This window comes from Chiloscyllium punctatum, chromosome 8 (assembly GCF_047496795.1).
Source record: "Chiloscyllium punctatum isolate Juve2018m chromosome 8, sChiPun1.3, whole genome shotgun sequence".
Lineage (NCBI taxonomy): Eukaryota > Metazoa > Chordata > Chondrichthyes > Orectolobiformes > Hemiscylliidae > Chiloscyllium > Chiloscyllium punctatum.
The window spans coordinates 128,769,766-128,793,124 of NC_092746.1; the positions used below are offsets into that span (position 1 = coordinate 128,769,766).

Here is a 23,359-nt window from a genome sequence, read left to right on the forward strand (position 1 = left end):
TACCAGCTTTTCCTTTCAGCCTAAGAGCAATATACTTTCTCTGGATTCTCGTTATCTCATTTCTGAAGGCTTTCCATTTTCCTGCCGTCCCTTTACCTGCGAACATCTGCCCCCAATCAGCTTTTGAAAGTTCTTGCCTAATACCGTCAAAGTTGGCTTTTCTCCAATTTAGAACTTCATCTTTTAGATCTGGTCTAACCTTTTCCATCAATATTTTAAAACAAATGGAATTATGGTCGCTGGCCTGAAAGTGCTCCCCCACTGACGCCTCAGTCACCTGCCCTGCCTTATTTCCCAAGGATAGGTCAAGTTTTGAACCTTCTCTAGAAAGTACATCCACATACTGAATCAGAAAATTTTCTTGTACACACTTAACAAATTCCTCTCCATCTAAGCCCTTAACATTATGGCAGTCCCAATCTACGTTTGGAAAGTTAGAATCCCCTACCATAACCACCCTATTTTTCTTACAGATAGCTGAGATCTCCTTACAAGTTTGTTTCTCAATTTCCCTCTGACTATTAGGGGGTCTATAATACAATCCCAATAAGGTTATCGTCCCTTTCTTATTTCTCAGTTCCACCCAAATAACTTCCCTGGATGTATTTCCGGGAATATCCTCCCTCAGCACGGCTGTAATGCTATCCCTTATCAAAAATGCCACTCCCCCTCCTCTGTTGCCTCCCTTTCTATCCTTCCTGTAACATTTGTATCCTGGAGCATTAAGCTGCCAGTCGGTCACATCCTATGAATTGTTTCTGTTTGAGCTTTCAGTTAATCAGTTATGAATGCTGCTCGCATTCAGATATAGAGAATTTCGTTTTGTCCTTTTACTATTTCCATAACCTCTATCCTTAATTGTTTGTGCACTCTTAACCTTTGTATGCTATGACCTTCCTTCACACTCAGATGACAAATTTCCTTATTGCTGCCTCGTTTTCTTCCCTAGTCCTTGTCTTATAATTTATCATTTTTTTTTGTATTTGTTTGTGGCATGTGGGCATTGGTAACTGGCTAATGTTTATCGCCCATAAAGGAATGGTAATCTATTTCCAAGGCAAGATGATGAGGGTCTTGGGTTGGAACTTGCAGGTGCATGTGATCCTGCATATCTGCTGCCCTTGTCCTTCTGGGTGGCAGAGATCGTGAATTTGCAATGAGCTGTCAGAGGAGAGTTGCCGAGTTACTGTAGTGCGTATTGTTGATAGCGCACACTGCTATCACTGTACGATGATGGTGGTCAAATGGGCCACTTCATCCTGAGTTGAGTTTCTTAAGTGTTGTTGGCAATGCACCTCATTTGGGCAAATGGAAGTATTTCATCGTTTCTGCACTCATTATACAATTTGCTGGGTATTTTTTTCTTATTGCATTATGCTAAATGAGAGCTCATGGTGAAGGGGTTTTTGCTAAGGTCCCACATAAGAGGCTGGTGAGCAAAATTAATGCACATGGGATTGGAGGTAATATATTGGCATTGATTAATAGGCAGGGAACATTGTAGGAGTAAGTGGTTCTTTTTCTTGGTGGCAGATTAGTGATGTACTGCGAAGATTAGTGCTTGGGGCTGCAACTATTCACGATGTAAATAAATGATCTGGCTGGGGGAACCAAATGTAATATTTCCAAGTTTGCTGATGACAGAAAACTAGGTGGGATTGTGAGTTATGAAGAGGATGGAAGGTGGCTTCAGGACAATCTAGACAGGTTGAGCGTGTGGGAATGCAGTTTGACATGGATAAATGTTAAGTTATGCACTTTGGTCTGTGAAACAGGAAGACGGTGTATTACTTAAATGCTGATGTATTGGGAAGTGTGGATGTCCAAAGGGATCTGGATGTCATAGAGTTAGAGATATACAGAACAGAAACAGAACCCTTTTGTCCAACCCATCCATGCCAAACAGAGATCCCAACCCAATCTAGTCCTACCTAGATTGGGTGGCACAGTGGTTAGCACTGCTGCCTCACAGCGCCAGAGACCCGGGTTCAATTCCCACCTCAGGCGACTGTCTGTGTGGAGTTTGCACGTTCTCCCCGTGTCTGCGTGGGTTTCCTCCGGGTGCTCCGGTTTCCTCCCACAGTCCAAAGATGTGCAGATCAGGTGAATTGGCCATGCTAAATTGCCCGTAGTGTTAGGTAAGGGGTAAATGTAGGGGTATGGGTGGGTTGCGCTTCGGCGGGTCGGTGTGGACTTGTTGGGCCGAAGGGCCTGTTTCCACACTGTAAGTAATCTAATCTAATCTACCTGCCGGCACCTGGCCCATAATCCCTCCAAACCCTTCCTATTCAAAAACCCATCCAGATGCCTATTAAATGTTGCAATTGTACCAGTCTCCACCACATCCTCTGGCAGCTCATTCCATACACGCACCACCCTCTGTGTGAAAAGTTGCCCCTTAGTTGTCTCTTATATCTCACCTAAACCTATGCCGTCTAATTCTGGACTGTTTATTGTTGGAATATTCTGAAATATATCCTTAACTGTCTATCATTGCATTTCTATGGACTCTTCCCTTAACTTCATTTCCCAACTCCCTTCAGCCAGGTCTATCTTCATACCCTTATGTAATTTAGAATCATTCGTCTCAGCTTCACTCTGGGGGAAAAGACCTTATCTATTTATCCTACCCATGCCCCTCATGATTTTATAAACCTCTATAAGGTCAGCCCTTGGCCTCTGACACGCCAGGGAAAATAGCCCCAGCCTGTTCAGCCTCTCCCTATAGCTCAAATCCTCCAACCCTGGCAACATCCTTGTAAATCTTTTCTGAACCCTTACAAGTGTCCTTGTACACCAGTTAGTGAAAGGAAATAGGCAGCAAGTTCTGACAACTTCTTCTCTCTCCACTGATGCTGCCAAACCTGCTGAGTTTCTCCAGCATTCGTTGTTTTTGTTTTAGGTATGCAACTAGTTAGGAAGCGAAATGATCTGTTGTCCTTCTTTGCAAAAAACTTTGTTCAGAAGTAAGGATGTGCTACAGCAATTATACTGGGCATTGCTATGACCACAGCTGGAGTGTTGTGGGCAGTTTTGGTTTCCCTAGTGAAGAGAAGGTGTACTTGCCGTAGAGGGAGTATAGCAGAGGTTCACTAGGCTAATACCAGACATGGCAAAACTCTCGAATGGTTTAACTGGGCCTGTATCACTAGGATTTAAGGTGAGAGAGGAACTGATAGCAATGTATAAATTCTAACGGGCTGGGCAGAATCGATGCAAGGAAGATGTTCTCCCTGGTTGGGGAGTCGAGAGTCAGGGAACACAGTCTCAGGATATGGTGGGGAGACCATTTGCGATTGAGATGATGGAATGTTGCTTCACTCTCCAAAGGATAATGAACCTGTGGAATTATCCACCCAGAAGACTGTGGCGGCCAAGTCTCTTGAGAAAGAGATCAATAACAATAACAGGTTTGACATTAATAGCATCAAGGGGTATGGAGCGAAAGTGGGGATAAGACATTGAGATGGGGCTCAGCCATGATCATAATGAAAGGCAGAGCAGGTTAGAAGGGCCAAATGGCCTACTCCTGTTCAAAGGGCCATTGAATATTTTTGAGACATTGGTGGAATGGTGGAATTAGGCAGGGAATCGAGGCGTGTTTGAGGTTACATAGGAATGTTAATTTTGACAGACAAACAGATTAGCCATGATCTCATTAAATGACCTATTCCTGCCTGTTTATTTGTGTGGAGAAAGTGAGGACTGCAGATACTGGAGATCAGAGCTGAAAATGTGTTGCTGGAAAAGTGCAGCAGGTCAGGCAGCCTCCGAGGAACAGGAGAATCGACGTTTCGGGCATAAGCTCTTCTTCAGGGTTCTTCAAGAAGGGCTTAAGCCCGAAACGTCGATTCTCCTGTTTATTTGTGTGCTCATGCATTGCAAGTTTCTCTCTATCGCAGAGAAGATGCCCTGAATCCTGGCCGCTGGCATGCAACACCGTCTTCTGGTACTGTGCTGTACATTGCCAAGGCTCGTGTCTTTTCCTCTGAATAATCTATCCTCCACTCCCTCTACATTGCTACTCGTCTTTCCCCTCCCCACCAATGTGACTCCCTGTGCCATGATGAGAAGGACTGCTGCAATTCAAGAAGGCAGCTGCAACCTTGTCAAGGGGCAATTAGGGATGGGCAATAAATAACCAAGCCAGTGATGTCCACGTTCTACTCAAAAACCAGACCGATGGGTGCAGTGTGCCAGATAGTTATGGACGATCACCCAAGGAGGAGGATGTGGTGTGAAGGTTGAAGACTGCACTGATTATATTGTTTGTGGTGTTTTCTCAGTTTGAGCTGTGTGACTGCAAGCAGGAAGGCAGCAATGGATTGAGACAGGATCCTGGGGCCAGCTCCCATCTCCAGGTAAGCAGCACTTATAATGGGACCTTGCTTGGTTTGGTCAGGGGTCCAAACGTCACTGACCTCAGTGTAGACAATAGTGCAAGCTTGTCTTACAATGAGGACATTAGCAGGTTCCACAGAACTGATTAACCTTTTCCTTAGACTGAGGCAGACAATCTGCATGCTACTGTTCACTCTAATTATGCAAAATCATAGTCACAATACAAAAAGGATGATTTACATTTCTCAAGTGCCTTTCTTGTCCCAAAGTGCTTTGCAGCCATTAGAATGTGGTCATTGTCATCTCCTGACCCCTGCCTACAATGTGGCAACCAGCAATGAGGGAATGACTGAGAGCATCTGTTTTCATAATGTTGCTTGAGAGATGAATATTGACCATGATTCCAGGCTGAACTCCCCTCCCTTCTTAAAATTGTCTTAAGAATTTCTATATCTGCCAAAGTTAGCAGATGGGGATTGATATCTCATTGATTTAGTATCTTGTCCAACCATCCATCCATCCTGCCCCCGCTGCCTGTCCCGGGTCATTGAGAAATTGGAACCCCAATGTGGATTCCTATTGGTAACAGTCTCACTGTGTTTTCACTGAAGAGTGTTATGAACCAGTTGAGTTTCTACATTTTGGGTTCATGAATATAGAGCAGCCATTATAATGTATGCAGCCCAGAATTCAGGAGAAGCTCAGTGTGTTGCGAGGTGTGTTCTATAGGCCTATTGGGAAAGTCATTTTTTTTAATGTATGCAACATGTATACGTTGAGTAATCAATGCTGCCAAATCTTTTTATGTGAGGCTGGTTAAAAATAATCTGTGTTTCTATCAAATGCAGAGCTCGATGTTTGTTCCTGCCCCTTGCCAGAGATTGCCGATGCCCCAGTGCTTCTTGGGAATGTTCCCTGGGTTCCTGCAGGGAGTTCGGTGGCCTATGGATGTAGCAGACGCTGGTGTCAGACATGCCATGGCACTGCATGACTCTGGGGGGTGCCCAGTGGTTTCAGGGGCCCCTCGCCCAACTTATCCAAGACCTGAATTGGCCCCACCTCGCATGATGTGTTTTCCAGATCGTCAGCTTGCACCCGAGATCTCGGGATCCACCAGGCAGGCAGCAGGTCTCGGGACCTCCTCCCTGCTAACCGGAGTGTCCCACGGTCTTGTGGTGCCACTGGTCCCTCCGGGATCAACTTCCCAGCACTCTGCCTCAGCTGTTGCTGAGGGATCTCAGAGTGGCTGGTTGACCAATTCCGAGATCACTGATTGTGGATCCTATCTCCAGCCGGTGGACTCAGGGAAATTTGACCATCCTACTTGTCCAGGTCCCGATGAACATTCGAACAGACCCCTGCCTGAAAGTCGCACACACACAACTCCACCTCCAGGAGAAACTCCACCTCCAGGAGAAGCCCCACCTCCCCTGGAGGAAAGGCCTGGCTCCAAGGTGCATCCGTCAACCTTCCAGGGTGATAAACGGGCATTGGTGTCACTTGGTCGAATGGGATGGAGATCAGAAGATACCACTGTGGCCACCGCTGCCCAAGCCCTGACCCCCATGCCCTCGTTTCATCTGGACTCAGCGAAGCGAGGTAGTTGGAGTGAGAGTGTGAGGGGATACTGCACGTCAACACACACTCATCTGACGATGGATGAAACCACTTCAGTTAAAGGGGACTCAACTGGTCTGACTGCTGCTGGGTCAGTGACCCTGGCAGGTGGCACCAACCAGCCCTCCCAGAGGGACGTCCAGGAGGGTTCTCCCAGCATGGGAGAGCATGGGACAGAGGCTGCAGTGGGTATGGAATGGGCACCTTCCATGTTAGATGCCACAGCAGCAGTGTGCATGGAGCCACAGTTGGACAGTGATACTGTTGTAGAGAATATTGATAATGAGCGCACTGAGACTGAGCTCAGGATGCAAGATGGAGTTCTGACTGAAGAGACTTTGGATGTGGTTAAGGGGGGCGTCACATCAACAGACACTATGCATACCCTGAGTAACTCCTGCTGGGACTCTGTGGAGAGTCAGTGCCACTTACTGAGTGACGACAGCTGTCGAGGGCAAAGTGAGCCGACTGAGTCAATGGAGGAGTCCGAAACGCTTCATTCTTGTGCTGCCAAGCAGCCGGATCACACTTCCGAGTGGAATGTTGAAAACGAGGAAATTCAATCTGTACCGAATGAGATTGGCTCAGCAGAGAGACCTGTACAGACAGTGATACCACACAGTGTCACAGCAGACGGTTCTTTCATCGATATCAAACCTGTTGAGAGTAACTCTGTATCTGAAGGGGGTTTGACCTGTGGCCACACAGGACGGATTTTGCATAAACCCATTGATGATCCAAGAAATGACAACTTAGATAAAAATATTCGGGCATCTGACTTGTTATGTCAGGATAGAGATGGCAACACCATGACAGCATGTGTGGGCGATGAGATTATGGGCTCACCTGGTGAGCATGAAGGGTCTGGACTCCCACAGAGTATAAATGGTGCAGGTCCCCTGTCAGTGACTAGCAAATCGAGAGGGAGTGAGGAACCAGCAATGGCTGGGGAATCACCAGTGGCAAAGCAGTGGGTGGATGATGACCATCTCCGTAAAGATGCGAACTGTGACCGCTCTGAGACTATGGGAGCTGAAGGGGAATCAGCCAGTGATCCAGAAGTACAACCTGTGGAGTGTGAGCTTGCTGCTAGGGTGTCTAATGTGCAGATCCCAAGCTGTTCTGGGATGGAATCTGATCTCTCAAGCAATGGAGAGTCTCAAGAAGTTTCTTCTCGATGTCCACCAGTCAGTAAAGCCACCCTTGATGCTGACTCAACAACTGAGCACCTGAGCTCAAGTGACAATACATTTGTCTTTGATAAGCCGCACCTTCTGGGTACATTAGGCTTGAGGTTAGAAGCTTCAGACTCTTCACCAGGAGAAATGACAGGGCAGATGGGAAAAGGAGGACGTTTGGTTGACCCAGAATTATCAGACACTGATTCCAAGTCAGCAGTCACAGGGAAGGTGGAGGTCCCGGATGTAGATGAACTTTCTGTGGCTAGTAAGGCAGCAGAGGATAGTACGACCCAGACTGAAGGGTGGTCAGCAAAGATTTGTAACCCTGCACTGGCTGGCTGTCCCCCGTCACCCATTTCCTTATCAAACGGTGATGGTTCTGCCTACTCAGCTGGGATCGAACCTGAGACACTATTGTTCATCAAAGCAGCCAGGAGTGTGTGCAGCATTCCAGTCAGTGCCTGTTCACCCACTGACCATTCCGCATCTGAATTAGCCAACTCTGTTAACGTGCCGAGTCTCGATCCAGGAAAGGGGAGCTGCTGTCCCATTGTGGAACTTGGGCACTCCAATCAGGCTGGGCCACAGGGTGGAGTCAGTGCAGCTGGTCAACTCTGTGAGGGAGAGTGGCCTAGCACCGAGCATGGAGAGACAACAGGAGATATCAGAGGCTGTGTAATTCAGGGAAATACTCCAGAAATCTCCAAACCAGAGGGTGTTGTCACTTTCGTGGAAGGTGTGGAAATGCAATGTGAACGTGACTCGATTGATCAGAGCGAGTTAGATGCAACTGACCAAACCTGTGAATCACATGATGGTAGACTGAATCTTCTGGAATGTAAAGAATTTCCAAGTATTCCCATTGGATCTGTGGATGTAAATGTTGAGATAGTGGGAGGACACGCTCTAAATACTGGAATGGTGAAGGAAGGGTATCTCCATGGCGATAGCTCTGGTGTTGTGGAGACTTCAGAGACCCTGGTTTCTACACTTGAAGGTAATTCCATGGAGATTGGAGATACTGTTGGATCGGATGAAGATATGGATGTTGACTCAGTGTCCAGGTCTGTGGCCAGGGATGAGATTGTGGAATCTGATCTGTCCAATACTTGCCCAGCACCCTCGGAGTTGCAGCTGACGAGTGCCCGTGTCATTGTCACTGAGGCTGGAAATTGTGGAGCTGAGGGAGAGGTGGACGAATCCCCATTGTCAGAGCGATCTCCTGTGGCACCACCTCTGGGCGATGTCGAGAGGGAGGAGGAGCTGGAAGGATCTGAGCCATTGATGCCGGTGAGAGAGCCAGCCAATCAGTTTGGATTGGAAGCTGCAGAGACACTAGTGGCACGTCAGCTTGGTATAGGTGTAGCTCACGTTCCCTCTTGCACAGTGACACCTGCAAGTGATGGTACCCTTTGCCCACTCATTCAGAGTGAAACCTTGAACTCCACAGCAGAGCAAGAGACCATTAATCAAAGCCACTGCAAGCACTCAGCAATGAATGTGCCTTCCATCGATGACCGAGTTTTAAGCAGCTTGGAATTCCAGGCTGAGGCAGCAAGTTCAGAGAATCTGCTGGAAGCCGCTTTGGTTACCCCAGACCGAGATAATCTAGATCCATCCCAAGATGAGAGCCATCCAGAACCTGGTGTGACAGACGAACCTCTGGCGTCTGAAAGTGGACAGGATCAGCCCAGACTGGGCCATGTTGAAGGGGAGGGACACTTGACCTCGGGATTTCTAACAACTGACATGCAGTCAGAATTGCTGAGTGAGTCCTGCAATCATTTCACAAACACCGTTACAACAAAGATAGTTGGGCATTTCCCAGGTGAAGAGCGGGTGAACCTGTCTCCAGTGATGGACTCTGAAATTGACAGGCCAGGACCCCACTCTCTGGTGGGGAATGGTAAATTTGAGACGACCAAATCATCAATCCGATATTGTCCTCCTATGAGGTCGACGGCCTTGACTTTGTGCCCAGTAGCAGAGACGGGAGAAAGCCCAGAATCACCAGCCAGAACTGTCCCACTATCCCCCTCGACCAGGGGTGCTACCTGGCATGGTGGCCGTGACAGTCCTGTCACCCATGGGTGTCAGGAGGGAGCCCCTATGTCTGAAAATGCTGCAGAGCTCACAGATGAATTTAGAGACTCTGGGGAAACAGCTGATGCTCCTTCTGCTGACTCCACTGAAGAACGTTCTAGAAAGAAGGTGCGTGCTTGTACTGGCAGCACTAGAGATTGTGAATCCTCTGTGTGTAACCCCTCTCTCCTGGGTGAAGCCTCTGCTACTGCAGCTGCTGCACACTTTGGTGTGACAACCCTCACTGAGCTGAGTGTGACGGCGAACAACTCTGTCCTCCTTTCTGAGTCCATGTCTGTGCAGAGGAGTGAGTTGACGTCCTCTGTTCCTGATGCCTGGCCTGTGACTCAGGAAGCTTATCCGACAGTTGACACAGCGAGTGGGAGTGAATTGGAGTTGAGTGGGGGAAACGACCAAGCGGCAGAATGGCATGATGAACCTCTGTGTTTGGGGGCGGCAGACACTGATCAGTTTGAGCAGGCCATGCCTCACGCACATGAGGTGCCAGAGGTGGGATTGAGTGGAACTGAAGACACTGAGAAGACCCAATTCCTGCTGGTTCACGGGGGGAAGGCAGAAACTATGGATGGGGTGGAGGGGGAGCTTGTCCAACCCAGTTTCTCTGATTCCCAAAGGATTGAACTTGAGGATCCAGTTGAAGAGCTCATGTTGAGGCCTTCCACTCCAGAGAACAGACAACTGCAAAGTCACAGCCCATTGGTGAAGGAATTGAATTTGACTGGGGGAGAATTACCTATGAGCCTGGGTTTGTGTCGTGGGGCAGAGCAGGAAGAGTCCACCGTGACAGGTGTGTTGGATGATGGTGCAAGCTGCTGTTCGATGGAAGAAACTCAGCTGACTGGCCGAGAAGGTGCTGAGGCGGAGGAAGATGAGACTTGTAGTGGCGAGCACGCAGTACAGCCTGAACTAACTCCTGGGCGTGCGCAGGTCAGTGTTTGCCAGGAGGAGGGGCTCGTTTGGATCACAGCTGCCCCCCGTATACAGCCCCAGCTTTTCACCGCAGCCGTGCCCCCCAGACCGGGTGGTCGTGAGACTGGCGGAGTTGGTCAGAAGCAACTCAAAGCTGGAGAGCAATCAACTCCTGCATCCTCTGAGAAGGACGTTCTTCTGGAGGAGAAGTCCGGAGAGATGGAGAGGTCCCGAATCTCGGAGGAACCTGCTGGATTGTTGGAACTCTGTGTTGGAGTTTGCCAGGCTCGGGAGCAGGCAGGATCCCCTACTGCGTCACTCAGCCCTGATACAAGACAGCAGTGTGTTCAATGTGACCTGGAAATGGACAGCTCCAAACGTGAAAATCCCAAGGCTGAGAGAGAGACTGGTTTGTTGGACAAGGTCTCGGGGGAAGAATCTATCCCAGTCTCTCAGTTCCCTGAGACGCTGGATTCGTACAGGCTAGAGGGAGGGGGCGAGTCCAGTGAACAAAGTGCTTCAGGCCACGTCACACCATGTGAGCCAGTGGAAAGGAATGACTTGAGTGAACAAACTGCTAGTGAAGAAGGGGAGGCCTCCAACCCAGAACAGCTGACCTGTACACAGCTGCCAGGTACCTTATCAGACAGTGCACTCGCTACTGTGGAGAATGAGGAGGAGCTGAACATCATCATGGGCAAAGCTCATCTCAACGTTTCTCCTCCTTCACCAGACTGTACAGATGTGAGGGAGGTGAACTTGAGTCTCCCCACCTCCATCAGAAATAATGGTGACCCAGTACAAACCTCACGAACAGTCACTCCCTGTACATGTGTACCTGAAGACAAGAGGATCTCAGAGGATACCTGCTCTCCAACTGGTTTCTCTGAAGAGTCGATGGCCTTCGGTGAAGGAGTTGAAGATCTTGAGCTCGACGATGAACAGTTGGAGAGGAAGCACCACTCCCATTTACCTCCTGATCATCGTGAGCAGCAGTTCATCTTCTCCAAGGAAGCTGAAGACCAGTCTGCAGGAGAAGGGATGCCCAGGAGAGGGGATGCCCAGACTGTGCAGAGGACCCTGGGTGAGCTGGAGCTGTGTACACAGAGGGAGATGGTTCCCCAAACTTTGAGCATTCTGCACAATGGAGTTGTGCTGACACACTCAGACTGTGCCACAAATGTCTCCGAATGCAAAGATTCGAGAGCCCGCTCCCAGCAGGGAGCTGAAGTACAAAAGCCGAGTGACGGTGAATTGAAAAAATGCTGCCCAAAAAACAGAGGTGTTGAGCAGGAAACTGAGACAGTGGCGCTTGGTGAACATGGGCAATTCCAGCAGGAGGAGAACGTGGCACAACCCAGCCGCCTCAGTGAAGAGCATGGTGCTGTGTTGCCGCAGACAGTGGACCGGATACCATTTGGTGAGACACCGATACAGTCGCCGGTGAGCCCGAATCCTGAGGCTGAATCTGTGCACATTGAATGGCAAGACATGGAACTAGATGGAATGGGCAAGTGTCAGGTCATTGTGGGGAGCACTGATTTGGCCGAGACAGGAGCAGCTGACATCAGTCGTACAGATGGGGTGGTCAAAGTTGGCTCAACAATTGTCCCTTCAGACCCCAAGTATCTGAATCTACAACCTTCAGAGTCTCAGTTGAAGAGGGAGGATATTACAAACAAGAGCCTAAACAGCCAAATGAACCTTCATTCCCGACCATCAAAGAGACCTTGTGAAGGAGAAGAGGCATTGGGTTCAAAGTCTGCTGCCTCCTCTCCCAGTAAAAGAGTGTGCTTGCCTCAGCAAGCTGGAACAGAGGGGCTTGCTTCAGCAGAGGGCCAGAATGTCACTCTGCTGTCCCTCTCGGCCGAACAGAGGCAGCATCAGGCCTGGTACATAGGCAGACTGGTCCAGCAGTTTGTCACGGAATACAGAGCCTCTCAGGAGTGTCGTGTTACTGGGGAAGTGAGAGCAGTGAGCAGGCAGGACGAGGTCAGGCGAATTGTTAGAGAGTTCTTCAAAACTCAAGTGACTAAGCCCGAGGAGCCCATTGTTGCTCAGTGTCACCGCTCTGAGAATTCCGAACCCCAACAGGAGCCGAGAGAAACCAGCGATGACAAGAGCCCTTGCTTCATGGGTAGCAGTTCTGACTGTGGGTCTGGCACTAATGGCTCTGGTTCGTCCACCTCAACTGAGCCCTCGCCTTTGCTGTCTCGTCCATCCAGTGAGCTGGTGAATTGGCATGTTGGAGCGAGGGGTGATTCAGAAAGCTCTCTGGAGGAGGCTGGTAAACTTGCCAGAAAAACTGGGACAGTCCAGGAAACCGCTCAGGGTGATACCTTCCATGTCATGTCTCCAGGCCTCAGCAGCTGTGTTCCAGGAGATACTGACCCGACGCAGGAGGTCACTGTGGCTGAGGGATCTCCTCCTTCCCTTTCCCTTACTGAGGAATCGGGGACCAATGTGGAGGCATTCGATGCTTCCAGGGTAAGCTGGAGCTCACTTGCGCACCGTTCTCCCAACGCAGATTCCCATGAGGGTTTGGAGAATGGAGAAAACCAGGCAACATCAGCTGGTGGTGATGGGACAGCTGTCACTGCTAGCAACAAGATGGGGAGCTCGCTGTTGGAGATCCTGAGAGCTGCCACTGGATCTCTCAGCTGTGCTGTCCTGGAATGTGATGGAGAGGCAGAGACAGACTCAGGGTCTGCTGCTTTAGCTGATGGGTCTGCTGATCAGGGTGTTGCTGATGTGACAGGAGGTTGCTGTAGTCACAGCTCCAGCACGGATAAGTCATCTCCTCCTATGCCTGCTCTCCCTACAAGTCCTGAAGCTAACGGTCCTGGGCACCCTAGTGAAATGAGATGTTTAAGCCTAGTAGGACCATCGTCTCCTGGTGACAGTTCAAATTGCAGCCAAGATGTGATTGAAAGTTGCAACCCAATGGAATCGCCCCCTTCCAGCCACAATAACCCGGGCTATAGCCACAGTGTGGGAGAGAGGTGCGTGAATGTTGATGGTGTTGAATCAGATCCTCCTCCTCCTCTGTGTATTTCTGAAGTCTGGAGTATCCAATCCTGTAGCTCAGGTGAGGGATGTTTTCCTGCACTGGATCCTGCTCCTGGCCACTTTACTGAACTCCTGCCAAAAACCAAAGGTGGCTGCACTTGGAAGCCAGAGCATGAGTGTCCCACTGGTCTGTCAGGCCCTCCTGAGGGGGAAGCCTCCTCAGCAGCACAGGTATCTGGCCTTGGATCTGACATACTATCTTCAAATGGGCAGCAGTGGGAGGCTGAGGGCTTCACCTCTGACCGGTCACCCAGATTGGAGACAGAGCCATCCAAGAAGGTGGTAGCCCAGAATATCGATATGAGGGATGCAGACCACAGTAGCAGCTCTCTTGTGTGGAGGGGAGACCTGCACAGGGAAGGAGACATCACCAGCCCCACCAGCATTCAGGAAGCTGGAAATGAATTGGGTACCAAACCACATCTAGAATTACTAGAAGATCCAGTCACCAGCCAAAATGACATTGGAATCAGGAGACTGAGGGCTGATTTCTTGGGATACAGTAAAGAGGAGACTGGAACAGACAGAAAGATAACATCTCTAGCCACCAACCAAATAAGTTCAGGTGAGTGTATTTGAAATCGACCAAACAATAAGATTTGGGAAGGGATATCAGAGGCAGGACTTATTTGTTAGAGGCAGTGCCAGTGGACTGGCAGGCAGCTAACGGAATTGAAGGCAGACTCTAGACCAATCAGCTTAACATTAGTGATAGGGCAAGGAATGGAAACCCAACTAAAGATAAGAAGCAAAGTACATCTAGAAAAGACAAGATCTTGGTTGAACAACCCTGCTCAGGTGTTTGAGGAGGTGACTCAGGTGGAGTAGACAATCTTCAAAAGGTCTTCAATAAGACCATGAGAGGTGAGAACAGAAATTGGTTATTCAGCTCCCCCTCTCTGAGTTCAGCTCATTGAGTCTGACCTGCCATTCAATGAAATCCTGGCTGAACTGATAATCCTCAACTCTACTTTCTGACCTGTTCCCCAGAACCTCTGATTCCCTTAATAAAGAAATCAATCGATAAAGTCTAATCCTCAACTAATAAATAATAATAGGGAGGCACTGGCCAAGTGGTATGATCGCTGGATTATTAAACCAGAAACTCAGCTAATGTTCAGGGGACACTAGTCCAAACCCTGCCGTGCCCAATAGTGAAATTTGAATTCAATAAGAGAGAATCCGGAAGTAAGGGTCTAATGATGACCAGGAAGCCATTGTCAATTGTTGGAAAAATCCATCTGGTTCACTAGTGTCCTTTAGGAAAAGAGATCTGTCATCCTTACCTGGTCTAGCCTCTATGATTCCAGACCCACAGTAATGTGGTTGACTCTAGGCAATTAGGGATGGGCAATAAATGCTGGCCTGGCCAGAGACACGCACATGCAGTGAGTGAGTAAAGAGAAAAAAAAACAATGGAGCATGTGATGTTGGGGACCAGAGCAGAATGTGTTGGCAGCCACTTTCAAGATGGGAATCAGTGAGTGGGATGGTCCCATTCAATCCAACTGGACAAGTCTGATCGCAGAATGAAATCTGGCCCTGATCGACACTTTTTCTTCAGTAACCAGTAGCCATGCAGTTGTACAGCATGGAAACAGACCCTTCGATCCAACTCATCCATGCCGACCAGGTATCCTTAATTAATCTAGTGCCTGCCAGCTTTCGGTCCATATCCCTCTTAAACCCTTCCTATTCATATATATTCCAGCTGTCTTTTAAATGTTGTAGTTTTACCAGCCTCCACCACTTCCTCTGGCAGCTCATTCCATACACGTCCCACTCAAGGCTGCAGATTTTCTTCGATAGAGACAAAAACACTGCAGATGCTTGAATCCAAAGTAGACAGGCAAGAGGCTGGAAGAACACAGCAAGCTAGACAACATCAGGAGGTGGATAAGTCAACATTTTAGGTGTAACCCTTCTTCAGGACAGATTTTAGAGTCATAGAGATGTACAGCACAGAAACAGACACTTTGGTCCAACTCGTCCATGCTGACCAGATATCCCAACCCAACCTAGTCCCACCTACCAGCACCTATCCCACATCCCTCCAAACCCTTTTTATTCCTATTCCTATTCCCATCCAGATGCCCATACACGCACCACCCTCTGTGTGTAAAAGTTGCCTCTTAGGTCTCTTTTATATCTTTGCCCACTCACCCTAAACTTAGGCCCTCTACTTCTGTCTCCTCCAACCACACGAAGAGACTTTGTCTTCCTATCCATGCCCCTCATGATTTTATAAACCTCTATAAGGTCACCCCCTCAGCCTCTGACGCTCCAGGGAAAACAGCCCCAGCCTGTTCAGCCTCTCCCTATAGCTCAAATCCTCCAAACCTTGCAACATCCTTGTAAATCTTTTCTGAGCCCTTTCAAGTTTCACAACATCCTTCCAATAGGAAGGAGACCAGAACTGCACATAATATTCCAACAGTGGCCTAACCAATGTCCTGTACTCAATACTCTGACCAATAAAGGAAAGCATACCAAACGCCTTCTTCACTATCCTGTCTACCTGCGACTCCACTTTCAAGGAGCTATGAACCTGCACTCCAAGGTCTCTTTGTTTGGCAACATCCCTAGGACCTTACCATTAAGTGTATAAGTCCTGCTAAGATTTGCTTTCCCAAAATGCAGCACCTCACATTTATCTCAATTAACTCCTGTTGGCCCATCTCATCAAGATCCTGTTGTAATCTGATGTAACCTTCTTCCCTGTCCAGTACGCCTCCAATTTTGGTGTCATCTGCAAATTTACTAACTATATCATTTATGCTCGTATTCAAATTATTTATGTAAATGATGAAAAGTAGAGGAACCATCACCGATCCTTGTGGCACTTCACTGGTCACAGGCCTCCAGTCTGAAAAACAACCCTCCACCACCACCCTCTGTCTTCTACCTTTTGAGCCAGTTCTGTATCCAAATGGCTTGTTCTCCTTGTCTTCCATGAGATCTAACCTTGCTCACCAGTCTCCCGTGGGGAACCTTGTCAAATGCCATACTAAAGTCCATATAGATCACATCCATCACTTTGTCCTCATCAGTCCTCTTGGTTACTTCTTCAAAAAAACTCAATCAAGTTTGTGAGACATGATTCCCACGCACAAAGCCATGTTGACTATCCCTAATCAGTTCTTGCCTTTCCAAATACATGTACATCCTGTCCCTCAGGATTCCCACCAACAGCTTGCCCACCACCGACGTCAGCCTCACTGGTCTATAGTTCCCTGGCTTGTCTTTACCGCCCTTCTTAAACAGTGGCACCACGTTAGCCAATCTCCAGTCTTCCAGTACCTCACCTGTGACAATTGATGACGCAACTATCTCTGCAAGAGGCCCAGCAATCAGTTCCCTAGCTCCCCACCGAGCTCTAGGGTACACCTGTTGAGGGAATGGGGATTTATCCACTTTTTTATGTTTCAAGACATCCAGCGCTTCCTCCTGTGAAATATGGACATTTTTCAAGATGTCACCATCTATTTCTCTAACTTTCTTCAACATTGAAACAGGAAAAAAATAACATGAAGCAAATGTACAACACCGTTTGAATGATCTTAAACCAAAGTCTTATCTATTCCGCAACACTGTCACTTGACTGTTTCAAATCCAGGGAAATTGTCCTCCATTTCTAATCTTTGGATGCATCTTAACTGCTTCTCACCCGTTCTTGTGAACTGCAGAGTCTTCTATGAGTACTATCAGAATTGAAAGCTTTTCACTCCTTTATTAAAACGCCAATTTCTGACTCTGCACTCCTGGTCTCAAAATTTCATAAATTAATTTTTTGTACTGACATCTCTGGGCATTTCCTGAACTGCCCTAAAATCAAGCATCGACTCCCTCCATCCCAACACTCAGCAGCAGTGTGTACTATCCACAAGATGCACTGTAAACCTTCACCAAAGATCCTTAGACAGCACCTTCCAAACCCCTGATCACGTCCATTCAGAAGGACAGGAGCAGCAGCTACAGAGGAACACCTCTGCAAACTCCCATCCAAGCCACTGATCATCCTGACTTGGAGATATGTTGCTGTTCCTTTAGAGTTGCAGGATCAAAATCCTAGAATTTCTCCACTGATGGATTTAAGTGTAAACCCTATAGCCAGGCAATGAATGCTGACCCAGCCAGTGATGTTTATATCGAGGTGTCATTGATCATTTTAAAGTTGAGGGTAGGTAGGGTAGAGGAGCAAAAGAAACTCTGGGTAGAATTAGAACAAGGTTAGAAAAACCATCAAGAAACAAATCATGCATTAGTTAGCCCTTTTGTAGGGGAGTAAAATTGCGAAGTAAGAAACTTCTTCACCACCCATGTGGCCTGTCAGGGTAGACCACATTTAGAAGATTGCGCACAGTTAGATTGCCATATTATGAGATCAGTTTAGCTGAGGAAAGATGATTGGTAGCTCAAGAGGTCAGAGGGAGCGCCTCACTGTCGGAGGGTGAGCGCTGAGGGAGCGCCTCACTGTCGGAGGGTGAGAGCTGAGGGAGCGCCTCACTGTCGGAGGGTGAGAGCTGAGAGAGCGCCGCACTGTCGGAGGGTCAGCACTGTAATATCTGTTTCAAAAATGATGGATGAAATGGGCCTTTTTGATGTCCAGGCCTACATATAAGTCAATGATAAAGCAGAGTGGCCTGGCCTGCCCTGTGGTATGGTCTGAAATTGTTGGAATAATGTTGAATTGTTGTGTTCCCTTGTTTTCCCACTGCAGTTAGTTGTGTTGAGGGCACGACAGAGGAGGGAGAATCTGCTCTGTGTATGGACCATGATGCGAAACCCGTGCTTGGTTTGTTACGGGCACCTACAGAAAGGGCAGTTTCCCCTCAGCATGATGCAGCTGATGAGAGAGATTCTCAGGAGTTTGGTAACGAGACTGGTGTCTGTGGCTGCTCTGTTGTGTCCAAAAGGCTGAGGGAGGTGAGTCCTCCCCAAGGAGTGCCCTTGGTTAATCGCCTCAAACTGTGGACAAAGAAGAGGATCAGAGTATCAAGTGATGGGGCTGATGACACCGCTGACCCCGGCCTCTCCCGGTCTCCCCCTCGGCCCGGCCTCTCCCGGACTCCCTCTCCCTCTCGGCCCGGCCTCTCCCGGTCTCCCTCTCGGCCCGGCCTCTCCCGGTCTCCCTCTCGGCCCGGCCTCTCCCCGTCTCCCCCTCGGCCCGGCCTCTCCCGGACTCCCTCTCCCTCTCGGCCCGGCCTCTCCCGGTCTCCCTCTCGGCCCGGCCTCTCCCCGTCTCCCCCTCGGCCCGGCCTCTCCCGGACTCCCTCTCCCTCTCGGCCCGGCCTCTCCCGGTCTCCCTCTCGGCCCGGCCTCTCCCGGTCTCCCTCTCGGCCCGGCCTCTCCCGGACTCCCCCTCCCCCTCGGCCCGGCCTCTCCCGGTCTCCCCCTCCCCCTCGGCCCGGCCTCTCCCGGTCTCCCCCTCCCCCTCGGCCCGGCCTCTCCCGGTCTCCCCCTCCCCCTCGGCCCGGCCTCTCCCGGACTCCCTCTCCCCCTTGGCCCGGCCTCTCCCGGTCTCCCCCTCGGCCCGGCCTTTCCCGGACTCCCTCTCTCTCTCGGCCCGGCCTCTCCCGGACTCCCTCTCTCTCTCGGCCCGGCCTCTCCTGGTCTCCCCCTCGGCCCGGCCTCTCCCAGTCTCCCCCTCGGCCCGGCCTCTCCCGGACTGCCTCTCCCCCTCGGCCTGGCCTCTCCCGGTCTCCCCCTCGGCCCGGCCTCTCCCGGACTCCCTCTCCCCCTCGGCCCGGCCTCTCCCGGTCTCCCCCTCGGCCCGGCCTCTCCCGGACTGCCTCTCCCCCTCGGCCTGGCCTCTCCTGGTCTCCCCCTCGGCCTGGCCTCTCCCGGACTCCCTCTCCCCCTCGGCCCGGCCTCTCCCGGTCTCCCCCTCGGCCCGGCCTCTCCCAGACTCCCTCTCCCTCTCAGCGAGGCTTCTCCCAGTCACCCTCTCGGCCTGGCCCCTCCCAGTCTCCCTCTCGGCCTGGCCCCTCCCAGTCTCCCTCTCGGCCCGGCCCCTCCCAATCTCCCAGTGCCAATGATGAGAGAGCTGTGATCAGCTCTGTGATTGTGATCAGCGACACAGAGGATGAGCCCTTGCTCTGTACCATCAAGGAGGAGAGTGAGAGTGATGAAGAGGCTCCGGGTCGCTCTGGTGGCCGTGGGGCAGGAGGTGTGACTGCGGCAGCATCTGGCTTCCTGTTCTCCAGGTCTGCAGGAGGCAGCATGTACCCCCAGAGAGGAGCGGGCATTGAGGGTCCTGCTGGAGCATCGTGTTACAGAGGAGCCCCAAGATCCAGCCTGGCTGAGAGCTGTCCTGTGCCTGTTGCCCTGTCATTATCCTCTGTCCTTGTGCCATCCTCTCCTGCTGTCCTCACCAGGTCACTCATTGAGTCCTGTCTGGACCATGATTCACGTTGCCTGCAGGAATCCAAACACTCTGGGAGCATGGGGATGGAATGTCATGTTGTCCTTCCACATTGTGAGGAGCATAGGGCTGGGTTTCCCAGACAGCAGAATTCTAGATCACCCCCCATTGCAATGCTGCACTCCTTGAGACAGAGGTCAATTCCTCCTCCTTTAACTAAACCACAGATTGACCCCTTTAAGCCCCAGGATCAGGCAAATCCTCCTGATGCCCAGAACATCAGTCTACCCGTTCAGCTCCCCCTTCCATACAGCCTTGATGATGATATATTCCCACCTCCTGAGCTAGACTACCTCCCAGACTCACTGGAGAGCTCTGACCGTGAGGAGTCCTGGGACAGTTCCACCAAATTCCGGACGCCATCAGCCAACACTTTGGGCTCTGACTTTGTGCATCATGGCGACAGGCGAATCTCAGACCTGAGCCCACAAGAAGTGACCTGTCTAACTCCTGAGTGCTCTTCAGATGGAAATTGTGGGGGTTCGGTATTTCTGGAAGACCAGGATGAACAAAATACAGCCAGTGATCCATCAGGTAAGGTAGATTAGTTCCAAAAGTCTTTAAAAAAATTTATGAATTACTTTGCTGGGTCACAAAGCAATCTTAACTTAGCAGAAATTCATTAACTGTCAGTACAAATTCGTTCATTCAAAAGCTAGGCCTCAAAAACTGCTAAAAAAGAAATCACCATGGCTACAAAGATGCTTACCAGTTAATAATTAGCTTCAGACACAGAAAATCCACAAAGTTAAAAATCTCACAACACCAGGTTATAATCCAACAGGTTTAATTGGAAGCACGAGCTTTTGGAGCGCTGCCCCTTCATCAGGTGGACTATAACCTAGAGGTGTGTGATTTTAACTTTGTACACCCCAGACCATCACCGGCATCTCCATATTGAGAAAATCCACAGTTAGTGAACCAAAAACAGGCATCTTATCTAGCAGTAAATGTTGTTAAACACTTATATGACTGTGTGTATAAACCTCTCTGTTTGTATCACACCAGAAAAGGATTGCAGTTTTCCTTCCCTTAAGGACGTGTGTGAACTGGGTGGGTTCTTACGGTCAACAACAAGGTCACTATTCAACTAGTTTTCAATTACAGACTTGTATTGATTTCAAACTTGCCCATCTACCGTGGGGTTTGAACCTATGTTCCCATGGTGTCTCAATATGCACGATCTTTTTAGAGATTATCTCCACTTTGAGTCCGTGATGTTAATGAAAGCCATGGCATGGAGTTGCCGGTGTTGGACTGGGCTGGACAAAGTCCAAAGTCACACTTCTTCGTGTGAAGTGAAGGACCTGGTGAAGGGGCAGCACTCTGAAAGCTTGTGATTGCAAATAAACCTGTTGGGCTATAACCTGGTGCACCTCAGCTTCATGCTCACAGCGTGAGCTTGACTTCAGGGTTACCAGTCTTGAGACATTCCCCACCCGTTTATCTAAGTTATTGATAAGTGTTATTAAAAGCTGAGGTTTCAGAACCTTCAATATGTTATTTTGTTTTCCCAATAGCAACAGATGCTGCTGCTTTCCGTCCCTCCCCCAGAGGCCTCCTTGAGAGCTCCTGGGCAACGTCGGATCAAGATGTTATTTCCCAACTGAGGGAGTGTGAGCTGTTGCTTCAGTCTGTCTCCCAGACCCTGAAGGTAGACGGGATCGAGGAAGCGCATGCCAAGGAATGGAAGTGAGCATCAGATACACACGTTTACTGGTTCTCAGTACACTGCCGTACTATCTTTCACACACTCTGGATCCACCAAAGCACTTCAGAGTTGGTGATTTTTGTTTTTAAAAGCAAGTTTGTTGTGAAGTCCAGAAAAGCAGTTGAAAAACAGCAAGATCCTTCTCTGCAATGAGAATGATTATGATCGAGCAATAATTGTCAGTTTGACAAAGATTGTCTGAGAGACGTCCCCATCTCTTGAAACAGGATTATCTACCCTCAGCTGCTTTAATGTCTAATGTAACACAAGGCACCAGCAACAGTGCAGCACACCCCTTTTCGCTAAATTAGAATGCTTTATTCAGGGGCTTCAGCCCTGCATGACAACTTGACCTACTGTGGGTGTAACTCGCCCATTTAACAGTTGCTCACTGGTCAGCTGTTCAATCATTGGTTCAAGATCTCTGATGAAACAGTCGATCCTGAGCAAGCCTTGCACTGTCGGCGGGTCAGTGCTGAGGGAGTGCCGCACTGTCGGCGGGTCAGTGCTGAGGGAGTGCCGCACTGTCGGCGGGTCAGTGCTGAGGGAGTGCCGCACTGTCGGCGGGTCAGTGCTGAGGGAGTGCCGCACTGTCGGCGGGTCAGTGCTGTGGGAGCATGCGGTTTTCTTCAATGGAACAGGGAGCATCTCTCATCTAAACATGCTTCGCCAATAAGAAACATGTTCCAGTGAAAGGCACGATATAAATTTGTTCTTTCCTTAATTATCCACCAAACTGTCTTGACTCCCTCCTCTGTCTTCCTTTCTTTCCTGGTCTCCAGGAAGCAGATTGAGGAGATGCAGGGACAGACGGTCCCCCCTCAGACCTACATTGCGGTGATTGGAGACACAGGCTCAGGGAAGAGCAGTCTACTAAACGCCCTGTTGGATGAGGAGGCTGTCCTCCCCACGTCCGCCATGAGAGCCTGCACAGCAGTGGCTGTTGAGGTCTCCCACAACGCCCAGAATGACCATTACTGCGCTGAGGTGGAGTTCTTCACTGAGGAGGTGAGTGGAGCTGGTTTCCCATGGAGTCTTCGAATTATTTTAGCGCAGAGGGAGGCCTGTGTCGATGACTCAGATAAGCCTTGTTATCGTGTGCCAATCTCCTGCCAGTTCCCCACACGATTTCTATCCAATTCATCATCCTCTAATCCATCCACCCAGTCTCCAGGCAGTGCATTCCACATCCAAACTACTGGCTGTGTGAAAGTGGGCTGTCTTACATCACCCTTGCTTCATTTGCATGTCACTTTAAATCTATTCGTTCTTGTTCTTTTCATTTTATTCTCCTTTGGAGAGAAGGTTGCTGCATGGAGGAGTTGAAAAGTGTGGAAAAGCACAGCAGGTCAGTCAGCACCCGAGGGGCAGGAGAGTCGACGCTTTGGGCACAAACCTGCCTCTTGGATGCTGCCTGATCTTCCCAGATCACACTTTTTGACTCTGACTTTTCCAGCGTTTGTAGTCCTCACCTTCTCCTGCTACAAGGAGAAATAAACAGAAACAAATTTGAACATGACCTGCCAGCTCTTATACTCAATATCCCGTCCAATGAAGGCAAGCGTACCATATGCCTTCTTGACCAGTCTATCCAGCTGTGCAGCCACCTTCAGGGTACAATGGACTTGCACTCCCAGATCTCTCTGCCCACCAACTTTTCCCAAGGCTCTTCCGTTCATTGTATAATTCGCTCTAGAATTAGTCTTGCCTAAATGCATCACCTCACATTTGTCTGGATTGAAATCCATCTGCCACTTTTTCGCCCAACTCTCCAGTTTATCTATGTTCTCCTGTATTCTTTGACAGTCCCTTATGCTTTCTGCTACTCTGCCAATCTTTATGTCATCTGCAAACTTGCTGATCTTACCAACAGTGCCCTCCTCTGTTACCCTACTAGATAACACCTTCAGTGGACCTCATGTGAAGCAATGCTAAAAATGCCTGCTTTCTATTTATATGTTTGGGTTTCTTTGGGTTGATGATGTTATTTCCTGTGGTGAAGTC

General features: G+C 49.4%; 1 protein-coding gene across 1 annotated transcript in view; it reads left to right on the forward strand.

Moving 5' to 3' along the window:
• LOC140480296 (uncharacterized) overlaps window positions 1–23,359 on the forward strand; it is an 86,529-nt gene that overhangs the window by 20,367 nt on the left and 42,803 nt on the right. The window contains exons 5-9 of the mRNA XM_072575000.1: window positions 4,287–4,361; window positions 5,190–13,785; window positions 17,941–20,178; window positions 21,165–21,336; window positions 22,138–22,363. Coding sequence (XP_072431101.1) covers window positions 4,287–4,361; window positions 5,190–13,785; window positions 17,941–20,178; window positions 21,165–21,336; window positions 22,138–22,363 — 11,307 coding nt within the window. The remainder of the gene's footprint in view (window positions 1–4,286; window positions 4,362–5,189; window positions 13,786–17,940; window positions 20,179–21,164; window positions 21,337–22,137; window positions 22,364–23,359) is intronic.